At 36.9% G+C, this 12,951-nt stretch overlaps 1 protein-coding gene across 6 annotated transcripts in view; it reads right to left on the reverse strand.

The window, feature by feature from the left end:
- The window catches only part of gramd1b (GRAM domain containing 1B), a 173,401-nt gene that overhangs the window by 115,941 nt on the left and 44,509 nt on the right, over positions 1-12,951 (reverse strand). For all 6 annotated transcript variants that reach the window (XM_015400077.1, XM_015400076.1, XM_015400074.1 and 3 more), the window contains exon 2: positions 2,480-3,520. In XM_015400077.1, the coding sequence (XP_015255563.1) occupies positions 2,480-2,889 (410 nt within the window). In that variant the 5' untranslated portion in view covers positions 2,890-3,520. The remainder of the gene's footprint in view (positions 1-2,479; positions 3,521-12,951) is intronic.

Below are 12,951 nucleotides of genomic sequence, written 5' to 3' on the forward strand. Positions count from 1 at the left end.
TCGGCTGTTATCTGTAATTTTTTATACATTGATGTTTTTGAGCCCTTTATAAAATAATGCACTAAAGGCAGTCTTCTGTCTATAACTATAAATATCAGTGTATTATGATACTCTTGTGTTCTCAACAATAGGAAAGCATTCAATAAATATGTGTTTGAGCAAATTTTTGGAAAATATAAACCCTATTGAAAGTGTTCGGGTTGAGAAGCTGTAAGTACATCAGCCCCCACCCTTAGAGTGTCCCCACCAACTTTTATTGCAAATTTACACCCTGATTTTATAAGGTCCAAATTTCTGTACTTTTGATTTCAAAGGAAACAGATGTGCATTTCTCCAATATCCCCCTTGGTGTAATGCACATCTGTTTCCTTTGAAGTCAAAAGTACAGAAATTTGGGCCCTATAAAATGTAAAACTTTAAAATTTATGTTCTAAGCACCGAATATTGAAGAAATTGTTAGTTATGGCGAGGGAGGGGTTATCATTTAAGAGAAGGACATTTTAAAGTACAAAGCATTCATAGCATAAACAAGTTTTTGCTGATCAGTGTGTGGAGTGGATCTATATAATAAATGAGGCTCAGATGGCACAAATGTTGATGAATGTATAAATGGTTAAAGAGTAGCTCATCAGAATTAGGAGTTTCTGATTATCCTGGAAATACTCAAAGGTTTAACTGGTGCAGAGAGACGTAAAGGATGCATTGTAAGGTGAACGAGAGGGAAAACGTTTCTGATCGCCTATGGGCTTCTTTTAGAAATGGCATAAAATTGGTGTTTTCTATTTCTATTTCTATTTTTTTTTATATTTATTTTTTAACATAAATAAAAAATAGGAGTCTAAAAAACGTTCTGATAATCATTGATGATCATCATACAGTTATGAGACGTGCTTTTGTCATGGTTTTGCTAAGGAACTCTCCAACAAAGTCCATTTTTGTTTCCACTTAGTGAATCACGAGGCAGGGAGGCATGCATTGCTTTAAATGTATTTCTTCAGGACCTCCTGGATGAGGTGTCTACACAATCATCCAGTATTTTTTATCTTTTTGTCAGCTAATCTTTCCTGGGAGGGCTGTTTATCACTTTGTGCAATAAATCAATAGAAGATATATTTTAATTGATGAAATAAATAAAAGTTTTATGACATTTTAATGCATGGAGATATATCTGTGGAATCTGCAATGATAAATAAGCATAGGCTCCTTTAGTTAGCAGAAAAGTCTAGAATGATTGTCAGATATAAAGACAGTGAGAATTCATCTATTCCATCTAAGGTCATCTGATCTTACAAGCAGCCTCTATCCTGATGCAACAGAGGAACTAATTGGAGTAGACTAGCGGGATTGTATAGATTTTGTAGAATACAGCAAGAATTTTAAGGGTGTTAAATGTCATACTGAGATACAAATATAATGGAGAGTTTTGTATGACCTTAAGCATAATGCATGTTCATGATGACTTTTACAATTCCTGATAGAAATGGAGGAAAATTGCTACGTTTCAAATTCTACATTTTTAACACTTTCATAAAGGACATTAAAGTGATGTGACCTTTACTCAGGATGCAACACTGCTGATCTCATCTTGGAGTAAATCACACCGTCATCAACCAAATAGGAAATAACCTATTGATTTTTTTTTAAACATTTCTACAGTGCCCTTAGAGCAACCTATTCTGATTAAAGCAAATCACCCTGCATGATCTCCTCCATCCTCTCATTTCCACAAACATTATCTACAGTAGATAGCACAAGTAGCAGTAGCGCAAGTAACACCCGCTGTCAACAGGGTTGAAGGGATCTGAGAGGTCTGCATTTAGATGACTAGACAATTGTTTCCCAACCCTGGTCTAGGGTCCTCTGGGACCCCTATCCTGCATGTTTTAGGTATTTCCTTGTTGAATCACAACAACAAAGACTGGATGATTAACAGGCTTCTGCAGAACTTGATTGCAGAGGAGAATCCCTAATTTGATTCAGGTATGTGGAACACAGACATAAAACATGCAGGGCAGGATTCCCTGAAGAGCAGGGTTGGGAACCACTGCTCTAGACGTATGTTCTAAGAATCTTTGCAATTATGAATTTCATTAGAAACTCAAATAACTGGTTCATTAAGAGCCTGATTCAAACCTACAGTAAACTGCGACCTTTGACAGAAGAAATAACAGCATTTTTATGAAAATAAATAAGTAAAACTAGCTACAGTACAATTGGATTTAACTCAGATGTTGTAAATTAAGGGAAACCAGGGGGCAGAAAAGCACTAAGGTTGATCGATTTCTCTAACAAACACTGGTTTACAAGTATTTCAGTTAGACAGTCCTTGCACTAATCATTCCTCCATGGAATACATGTTACTTTCTTTATGCCAATAAAACTTCACATTTTCAGAGAAAGTGTGACAGCAATAATAAAGGCCTCAGTGTAGATAATGGGAGAAAAAGGAATAGGAGGAGGAGAGCAGGCCCATACCAACCTGCTTTCACTGCCTTGCTCCTTCTTCTCTCTGACCTTCAGCCACCTCCTCAAAAGAAAACGTCTGCGGCGTGGAGAAGCACTGGGAGTAGAACAGCTTGACCAGGAAGATGGGGCATCTTCATCGCTGGAGGGAGTGATTTCAATTGAAGGCAACTGGAGGTACTCCTTGGAGCTGGATCGGGATCTGGCTGTGAGCTGAACATTGGTCAGCCGGGCTCTTGGGTTCTCCCTCTCACTTGGCACATTCCTCATGCGACGCATTTTGAAGCGCTTGCGGCGGAGAGTTGGGGTCGAGGAGCTGGATCGCACAGAACCGTCTGACACAGCATTGTTTCCTCCATCAGAGTAAGCCGGGGCATCTTTTGGGACACTCACCTGGAGTGACGGAGGTCGCAGAGTGTCACTCATGGCTCCAAGTCTTCTAAAACTCAAAAAGCCAAAAACAAAATTCTCTGGATTGTTTAGTTTTGTAGCTTAAAGTCTGATTTTGGTTCTAACATCACTCTTGATATTTTAGGTCCTTTATAAGTGCTACCCAGGGATTATAAAACAGGTCCAGATATCTTATGCCTAACAAAGTCCTCTTCTTGCTCTGAGCTGCTGAATATGTATCAGCTTGGCGTCTGGTTGACAGTCTGTGAAGAACAGTCTTGTTGCAATAAACTCAGGCTGAGAAGAAGAGGGCTAGATTAGATAACAAAAGAGGCTTCTGTTCTGAGAGCAGCGGATGAAACATGCATAAGGCCTGACAGGGACTGTAACACAACTCCCTTGCTGGTCCTCCCAGGGGACTGTCAGGCAGCTATGCTGCTGTCCAAGGCGTCGGAGGAGCAGGTACCTTAGCTGCTGCTGTTCATGTTAAAGGGAAAGGCACCAGATGTCAGCCCTTAGGTGCAGAATTTGGCATTGTTCTCACTTGGTTCTTATTTTGGCATCCCTGAGGGAGAGGAGCACACAGTAGGTCTCACTTGTGGTTGTTGTAGTTGTTGAGGTCCGTGTCCTGTGCACCAGCTTGTTGCCGTTTCCACCAAGTTACTTCCTGAGGGTTAGAGGGAGGGGATGGGGCTTTAAGGTACAGGTAGGGCTCTGGGTGAAAGATTAAAACAGCCTCACACAAACACACACACCATATACAAACAATTAGAAAGACAGATAATGGGACAGAACATTATCTACAGGAACACACACAAACACAAGCAGAAACCAAGATAACAAGCCACAGTTAATAGCTGCTATTCTAAACATACACACATACACACCCGCCACCACCGTGCACCAGCTTAAGTTTATTCCATTTTCCTAACACCCTTTATTCCAAACATCATTCCTGAAAGACCTTACATTTTTGCCAGGGAGTATGAATGAATCAGAGATACTTGCTGACACATATGGACTTTTGTGCACATTAGATATGGAACAGGGGGATAACAGATTTATACAGTCTTTTAACCCTATCAGCATACTTACTACTTTTTTTAATACAGGTGGAAATGATTTAGAGTTTTTGCTTCACATTTTCAGTTTCCTTTTATTCTCTCTAAGCTGTCAGATACTAAACATCAATAATAAATGACCCAGTATTAAAAATATAGTGTTGCTGCACACAGCATTACGGGTTCTGTGCCACACGTCAGTAAATCATACATAAAAGAATATGTTGATGCTTAAATACAGAAATGCATAAATATTCATAGTTTGTTTATAAAATTCACTTTTATGGAAAAATAAGAAACTAGTCTTTTTTTCCCAGTAATGTATAATTTTAGCTAAGAGATGGATAAATAAAATTACTACCTCTTAGAATTCTGTAAAAATCTTACACCATCAGGGGTTGACGTTAAGGATTTTTACCACTTGCCCTTAAGGCAAGTGACTTTCACATTTCATTTGCCCAGAAACTATTTTTACTTGTATAATGTTTGATATAGTTCCTAATATTCATTTTTGTATATATAACAATGAAACATGTTTGTTTTTTAAATGTTTTTTATAATTCAGTATTTTTTAAGTTTACAGGTTCCTGGTGTGTATATGCATGCGTCAGATAATGAACTCAAGCCTACATCACCGTGTCATCATGCTTTTCAACACTTCCTGCACATTCTTTTCAAACTAAACTTTGCTTTAAACTGTTGTGTGCTTGGAAAAATATAAATTGTAATGTTAAAAATCTAAAAAAAACTTGACAGGTTAAAAACTTAAGATAAATCACAAGACAAAAGTCAATGTCACAAATGAATAACTTTTATTTTAGAGTCACGGTATGTTTATACAAGATAATACTATTAATATAAAGTGACTTTTCTAGATAATCATTATACATAGTTATTTTATACAGGGTTTCCACAGTCTTACATAATTTCAGAATTCCCTGACTTTTAACTGACTCAGGATTAGTTTTCCCTGACAAAATAAATGCAGCCGTTTGTCGTGTTGGTAACTACATCAAAATTACCGCTGGATGGACAAAAATCACGCCATCTGGCGGAAAATCACCCAGCTTTTTCTAATCACGCGCCTTCTTCAAATCACACGAGAATGTGTACAAAACAACAAAAATAGCGCTGGCAACGCTTTCTGGGTCCTTTTCATCGAAAGTCAGTGATTTTAAAGTAATTTTGAGAGATAAATATTTTTTTTTTTTACGATCATTGCACTTGCCCGGCGGGCAAATGCAATGAAATTTGTACTCTCTCAACAATAAAAACTACTTGCCCTGGGAGATCGGGCTATGGTTAACACCTAGCCCTGACTATATTAAAAGAAGGTTGAGCGAAGGGAAAAACCATTGCAGAAAGATGTGTGGAAAATCCTTTTTACAAATTTACAGGGGTTTCACAAGGAGTGAGCAAAGATTGGAGTCAACTCAAATACCCCATTTACACTACCCTTGAAAAACCGATCCATGCCGGGCTCGGATCAGTTAACCAGGCCTAGCTCAGTTCTGACGACCGTTTACAGATCACGCTATCTTGGTTCCTTGACTCCTCGCCTCCTAGTGACGATCTTAGAGCAAGAAGAGGACTTTGTTAGTCGTAAGATATCTGGACCTGTTTTATAATCCCTGGGTAGCGCTTAGAAAGGACCTAAAATATCAAGAGTGATGTTAGGATCAAAATCAGACTTAAAGCTACAAAACTAAACAATCCAGATCTCTGAAAGAGAATTTTGTTTTGGGCTGTTTGAGTTTTAGAAGACTTGGAGCAATGAGCGACACTCTGAGACCTGCGTCACTCCAGGTGAGTGTCCCAAAAGTTGTTTGCCAACCACCATAAAACACAAGAAGAAGAAGACGAAGAAGGAGGGAATCAAGCAGATCAAAATGGCGGTGCCCGTCACATTCAGAAAGTTATGCTTGATAATTATTGCTGTACTTCGGTGGTATTGTTTAAAATGCCATTATTTAAATATGTTGCATGGAGAAGATTTCGATTGTTGTTTATAGTTGAAGAAGAAGTTGTTGTTCTTCTTCTGTTTCTGGAGGGGCATTACCGCCAACTACTGGAATGGAGTGTGAATCGGGATGTGCAGCCAGACGGAGATGACGCGTTCTGCTCATGCGCTCTTGTTACAAGCCCATCTCTGGAACTAGTCTACAGTTAGCTCGGTTCGGTTGTGTCTAGCTCGGTTCAGTTCAGTATGCTTTCCATTTACACACGATAAGCTATCTCAGTTACTGAGCTCGGAGCGGTCTCGGCACAGTTTTTCAAGGGTAGTGTAAATGGGGTGAAAGAGAATCCACACAGTGGCCACGTGTCACATTTATTGTGTCAAACCACCCCTGAACCAGAGATGACATTAGAATAGTCTGTAGTGGTGCACAGAATTCCAAAGGTCACATTTCCAATTAAAGTGAAGCTGTATGTCTCTTGAAAATCAAAGACCCAAATGATCAAGGCAGGAGAGGCACACAATCTCTGTAGTTAGAAGAACAGTTTGAAGTTTACAGACTGAGTAAACTGTACATATCCAGTAGATGGCGGGACTTTAAGCTGTCATGTTATCTACTGGAGCTGTTCCTGTGTTTTTTCTGATGCCTACAGTCAACACAGCCATCTTCTGGGAAAATTAAAACACTTTATCCTTCCTTCTGCTGAGAAGCTTTATGGAGATGCTGGTTTAGATATGTTATGTTTTTCTGTAGAACTTCACACTTTCCCACACTGCAAAAAATACAGAAGCTTGCTCCATAACATTAATGTTACTCTACCTACAATGACCAAGCCTGAACAATTGTGAATCTGTGTGTTACTGTCAAGAGGAAGTTCAGAGACATCGGACCCAACAATTTTTATTACCTGAAGGCAATGAAACCTTAGCTTCCATTACACCTTAGCAGAGCCACATGCTGCTCGCCTCCATGCCTTTGATGCAATGATTCATGCAAAAGATGGCCAAACCACGAGTTGAATGTACAGATACTTTTTAGAAGACCAAACATTTTTTAAACATCCTTTTATACTGGCTGAACAAATTCATTCAATTTTGAGGTTTCAGACATGTCAGTGAACGGCAGAGGATACACACAATGACTAAATAACATTGTGTCTACTGCAAAGTTATAAGATAAATACTTTTACCGCTTACTGCCCAGTAAGTGTTTATGTACATCAATGTCTTTTTCAAAGTTCGATATGCCCTTTGAACAATTTTCCCCTGCTTTATACATTTATGTTTTCATTTGCACTGTTGTGCTGCTGTTTTTAAGCCATTTATTATTGATAACAGATTATTTATCTTTTGTGAGATGTTTTTTTTCTGTCCTGTAAAGTCTAATTTAAACTTTTTTTAAGTTTCAGTTAATTTTGTCTGTACTTCAATGCTTTCATTGCCAATTTGCCTCACCAGTAAAACCTAATTTTCCCCATTGTTGGACACTGAAGGGTATTTCTATTCTATTGTATTCTATTATCTGTAAGCTTTGGCAACAAATATGGCATGACCATAATTCACTGCGTGTAATCTGCCTTTAAATGAGTATTACTTTATCAGAAAATGACAAAAGTATTTAACTTATGTAGTTTTTTTAAGATGCACTAGTAGAAACAAAGTGATGTGTAGGAAGTACATCACTGTGTTGAAAAACATGAAGGCTCTTAGACTTAATTTAGTTTTAGTTTGTTGTAATACTTTACATTTTAAAACAGGCTATGATTAATAATGAGCTTAAATGTAATTGGATATGAACTTTAACTATGGGACCTATTAAGTATGTTAAGCTCCTATTTAACAGTTGCTTTGTGTTTCCTTAAGCTGTAATTCTGCACGGTGTTCACAAAGCAAATTGCATTAAGAAAATGGAAAAACAAAAACACCCACCGGTTAAAATGATATGCAGTAGATGAGAAGTTATCTGTTGCACTACAATTGTGAATTTATACGGACTTAATTTTTTTTTTTTTTACGAAAGTAAAACAAATTGAAATTGAAATTTGCTGTGTTTCTATTTGGTTTAAAGTAAATTAACAAGCACCACAAAGCATGTTGCCATCCTACGACATCGTCCATATTATGTAGTCATGCAATCTAGCACAAACCACAGATCACTAATAGAGGAAAGTTTTGACGTTTGTGTTGTGATCAGGGAAGTTGTTTTTACGTTAACATGTCAGCTAGTAATGGCGCTGGTGCTTCCAGCCATGTCTATGTGTGTAACAGGAACATCCAGGAAGGCGCTGACAGCTGAAACAGCTGATCAGTCATCTGAGTAAAAGTTCAATACGTCAGAGCTGATATGGAAGTTTCCATCTCCTGTTTTGTTCATTAAACCTTTTTTGCAAAATTCATCAAAAAACACTTCAAATGAGTGTAAAAGCTTAAGGATTTTTTGGGAATGTTGCCATATACATTAAGTTTTTTCCAATGCAACACTTCAAAATGTGAAATTAGCAAAAGCTGATTAAAAATAACCCTGTAGACTCCTCTGGCATGAATGTGCAACAAACATAACATTATAAAATCTTTTTATTCCTACTCTAATTAACAGGGAACTGCAGTTCCTGACCTGAGAAAGTCACCTTTGCGGCTGCAGCACACTCCTTTGAGCAGCAGCCATAATTCTCTTACAAACAGTTTGGCAGTTTGCCCCTGACATTTCTGGGATAAACACTGACGTCCATATTGTTTATAGGTCCTTAATGCAGAGCAACATATTTTCTTCCAGACAACAAGATTTATGTTATAAAAGAATAGATGACATCAGCTAAGCACTGATTTTAAATCCAAAAGATGGCATCTCCGTCAATGAATGGTGATGTCATTTTCTACCCTTTCTAAGGATGTTTGTCTCTAAAGAAATATTGCAGAATTACCCAATGCCTAATATCCATAGTCTATTTGTTCCCATTAAATATTGTTTTACTATATTGTTTTTAAAAAGACAGCATTGTCTTTAAAAGACACAGGAGTACAGCAGCTCAATGAGAACTTAGAGGAAGATTTTTGTTATGTGGGAATAACAAGTTCAACAAAGCACAGGTGGACCATTGTAGTGCACTATGCTGCAAGCTCCACATCTAAAAAATTACAGTGCCCAAAGAGGTTTTACAGTGCGCTATTGGCAAAAGCAAATGAATACAAAGGAAGAAATGGCATGTCTCTCACAGAGATGCACTTCAAAGGAGACTGGGGAACAGCTTTCTCTACCTTTACTATTTACTCCCTGATACAGATGAACCATATGCTACAACGATTTTAAAATGGCAGAATTTACATAAATTTGGGCTAAAAATGACCTTCCATAGAAACAAAGCCTTACAAAACATTAACTTAAAACATTAACTGTACAGAAAGAAGCCAACCTACATTGAGAGAATGTAACAATAATATGAAATACTGAACAATTATAACAGAAAAATACGAAGGCATACTCTGTCTTTTTTTTTAAGTTAAACAAGAGCAGTTTTGCTTTAAATACTATATTCCCCATAAAACAGACTGTTTATGCATTACAAATAAAAGAATAAAAAAGGACAGGTTAGAAAAAGGAAAAAAGGACACAATGTGTTCATCATATATGTCAGCAGTTGTTTTCACACTGCAGATCTGCGTTCGTTTATGTGACTTGCGTTTCTATGGTGTAGAGAGAAGTATCCAAGCATCTGATACCATAGCATGCAAAATATGATCTTAATATAAGGCTGTACTACAAAAATTGTTAATCTAGACATGTGTTAAAAACTTATTTCTAGCCAAATTCTTTTTGATCTTCTGTTGAGATTGACATACTAAGCAAAAGCAGATTCTGTTGGATTATTAATCTCTTCTGAGAGGTCTCTACACAAAATAGGTGCAATAATATACCAGTGAAATAAGACAACTGCACTTGTTACAACTTCTTGAAATCATTATAAATATTCTCTCAACAAGTATTACCAAAAGCAATTTTCCTACTGTTCAGCAGATTACTGCAGTTGTTATAAGTTGAATCATTTTACAGAAGATTAGTTATCAAGAAAAATATGCTCTTTCTTATTCTTTGGATGGACACTTCTTACAGTGACGACGCCTCATGGTATTTTGATATGTCAAAACTGTCACCACTTTAAGACTTAATAGATATTTTAAAGTGTTACACTGTTACTAATTGTAGGTAAATGCAAAAAATACAGAAATGCTGTATTAATATTGCCTTACTCAATTCATTTCACTTTATTTTAATAGCAACAATTCATAAAAAATCATCTCAAGGCACTATACAGAGACAATTCAACAAGATCATACAGTCCGATACAAGCATGCTTGTAGCTATAGTGGAGAGGAAAAACTGTTTTAAAACCTCCAGCACAACCAGGCTTAGTGTGAGCGGCCATCTGCATTATTGCATACAGAGGCCCTGTTTGCACAGATAATCTACCCAAATGGGCATTTATAATGCTGAAAGTTGGGTGGTAAAGGCAGGGAGATGATTTGCCCTTGTTCTCTGATTATTTCTTTAAATAGGCTCTCAACTATGAGAGGTAATCATATATTAATCTACCTGTAAAGGTTTCAGTGATGGTTGGAAGGCAAAAAGAAAAATTAAAAAGTCATGTCAACAAATATCTAACCCCATCTTTAAAATGTAGCACAATTAACATTTTTGTCACTTTATCCAAGTGATCAAGGATTCAGTTTTACTGTTGCATTTACTGCCATTGTTTTTTTACAGACCGTATACATTATTAAGCTAATCAAATAAATATGACTTTCACCTTTTTAACTTATATTTACAATAACATAGAGACTGTTATGGCTGCCGAAGCTATTTGTATGATGTAATCTTTTAAGGCAACCTTATCACAAGAAAGTTGTGAGTAAAGCTGCATAAATTGAATCTGACGTACACCTTAATACATTTCTAAGCTTAAAACCAAAACTAAGAGAAGGAAACTCCAGAACACCATTCCTGTAAAACCTGTCAGCACAAAAAGAGCTAGAAATGTACAAAAATAGGATAAAAGCCAACTTCTCATTGACCGGTATCCAAATAGACGAAACATGTTAGAGTTGATGGTGCAGCGAAGGTAAATGCTCCAACGAACAAAAAAGTAAAAAAAAAGTCAAATAGAGTTTATTCAAGGTTGCGTGATGATATTAATTTATAATGGGGCTTTTCTAAAAAGGCAAAATAGCATATGTACAAATCTCTCTTTGCAGTACCTTTACAGAAATGTTTTACAGCATAAACATCAAATATTAAAAAGTCCACCCCCATATATGCAATCTTCTCTTTGTTGTTCTTGATAAAACAGTTTTATTGCCCAAATGAAAAAAAATAATTTAAGTTAAATAAATAATACATTAATAAAAAAAGCATATTAAAACCAAATATGCTCAAATACGTTTATTCCTGTTCAATAATAAGTATATTTGTATGGATAATAATATGGTTGATGTAATCCGTTGTAATAAAGTATTGCCAAAGTAGGATCTACAGCATATTGATTAAGGAGGAACTTGTGTCATTAAATACCAGCTGTCATTCTATACAGTGTGAAGTGTAGCCTCGTTGCACACAGACACAATGACTTGGAGCGTGGAACATCATGGATTAATCATGAAAAGACAACGTTTCCCATTACAATTTGACACGTTCCAACAGTAGCTGCCTCAGGTCAAACTCTGTCATTACTGGGCTCAATTCCAGAGCAGAGAGGAGATGTCTTTAAAGCTTCAGGGCACAACTCTGACCTTATTCGAAAAGAGTGTATTTAATTGCTGACACTGCTTTGGCTTTTTACTGTCTCCTGTTTTTTTAATGGATTTTTGATTTTAAGTCAGTTATATAATGGAAATAAAATTCAGTTTTACCTGGAAACTGTCGACACACCTGCAATCTGTAATGATTTAAAAGAAATAGGAGAACGAAATAGAAAAATCAAAGCCATCTGGACATCTGTTGTACGGTGAACTTTGTCATGCAGTCATTAGTGGAGTCAACAGAAGGACCTACCACAGAGTAACTCTGCTGTTACAGCTGAGGCAGGGAACACAGTTTTCCATCACCGTAATGACTTGTACACAGGACACAACAGCCATATGATTGCTTGCCTTTCACGCGTCATTACTGGCAATCAAAGTTCACTGCTATTGTTCCCTGTATCTCTATTCTTAGCACTATGTCCCTGTCAGCAGAATGTCAAAGACTGTGGACAGATTATGGAGGAATGCTAAAGCTGATTAACAAACTCTCTGGATAAAAATTTGGAGCACAAACCAGTTCAATGAATTCTGAATAAGGAAGACAATGAAAGCATGAAGGACACTGATGAATGTAAAGTACTTTCACAATAAAGCACTTTCTTTTCCATCCTTTAATTACAGATACTGTCCATTTTTATACCACCGTGCATCCCTTCTGTCTGTCTAAATCACATAAGAGTAGAAATAGTTCGATACATTGCCAGCCAATATTTATGGCCAATATTAGAGTTTTTGTTTTCTTACAGCATTGCCGCTCTCTCCATATGATAAAGTGACATAGGTTATACTGTATCAACTTTTTTACAATGAATATGGCAGTAGCTTACTATAGTTAGGTAAAAGTTGTTTTTGTTTTTTTAAGTTCACTGCTTCCTGCTGGCATATCATCTTTTCGTTTTGTGTCTCTCTTTTCCTCTACAAAGCCCTCGTTATACATTAACAATAATAACACCATGTGATTCAAGATGCACATGTGCATAAACAAGGAAGTAATGGGGCTAAATGAGTTACATCCACCAAGTCAATGAAAATAATGAAGAACAGTACAGGCCCACTTTGAAAATGCAAAAAGCAATTGATTCCAAAAGGGGGTTAAAGGAATAGTACATCCAAAACATGATTAGCCTTCATTTTCTACTCACCCCCATGCTGAACAACACTCTGGAGTACTTTTTTGATATCTCAAATGCATCTGGAGATCTGGGAGGCTTCTTGCTGTCTGCTGACATTCAAATAATGGAGGTCTATGGTGGGGCTGGGCGATATAGAAAAAAAGCTTATCGATAA

The sequence above is a fragment of the Cyprinodon variegatus genome, unplaced genomic scaffold, assembly GCF_000732505.1.
Source record: "Cyprinodon variegatus isolate N-32 unplaced genomic scaffold, C_variegatus-1.0 Scaffold1068, whole genome shotgun sequence".
Lineage (NCBI taxonomy): Eukaryota > Metazoa > Chordata > Actinopteri > Cyprinodontiformes > Cyprinodontidae > Cyprinodon > Cyprinodon variegatus.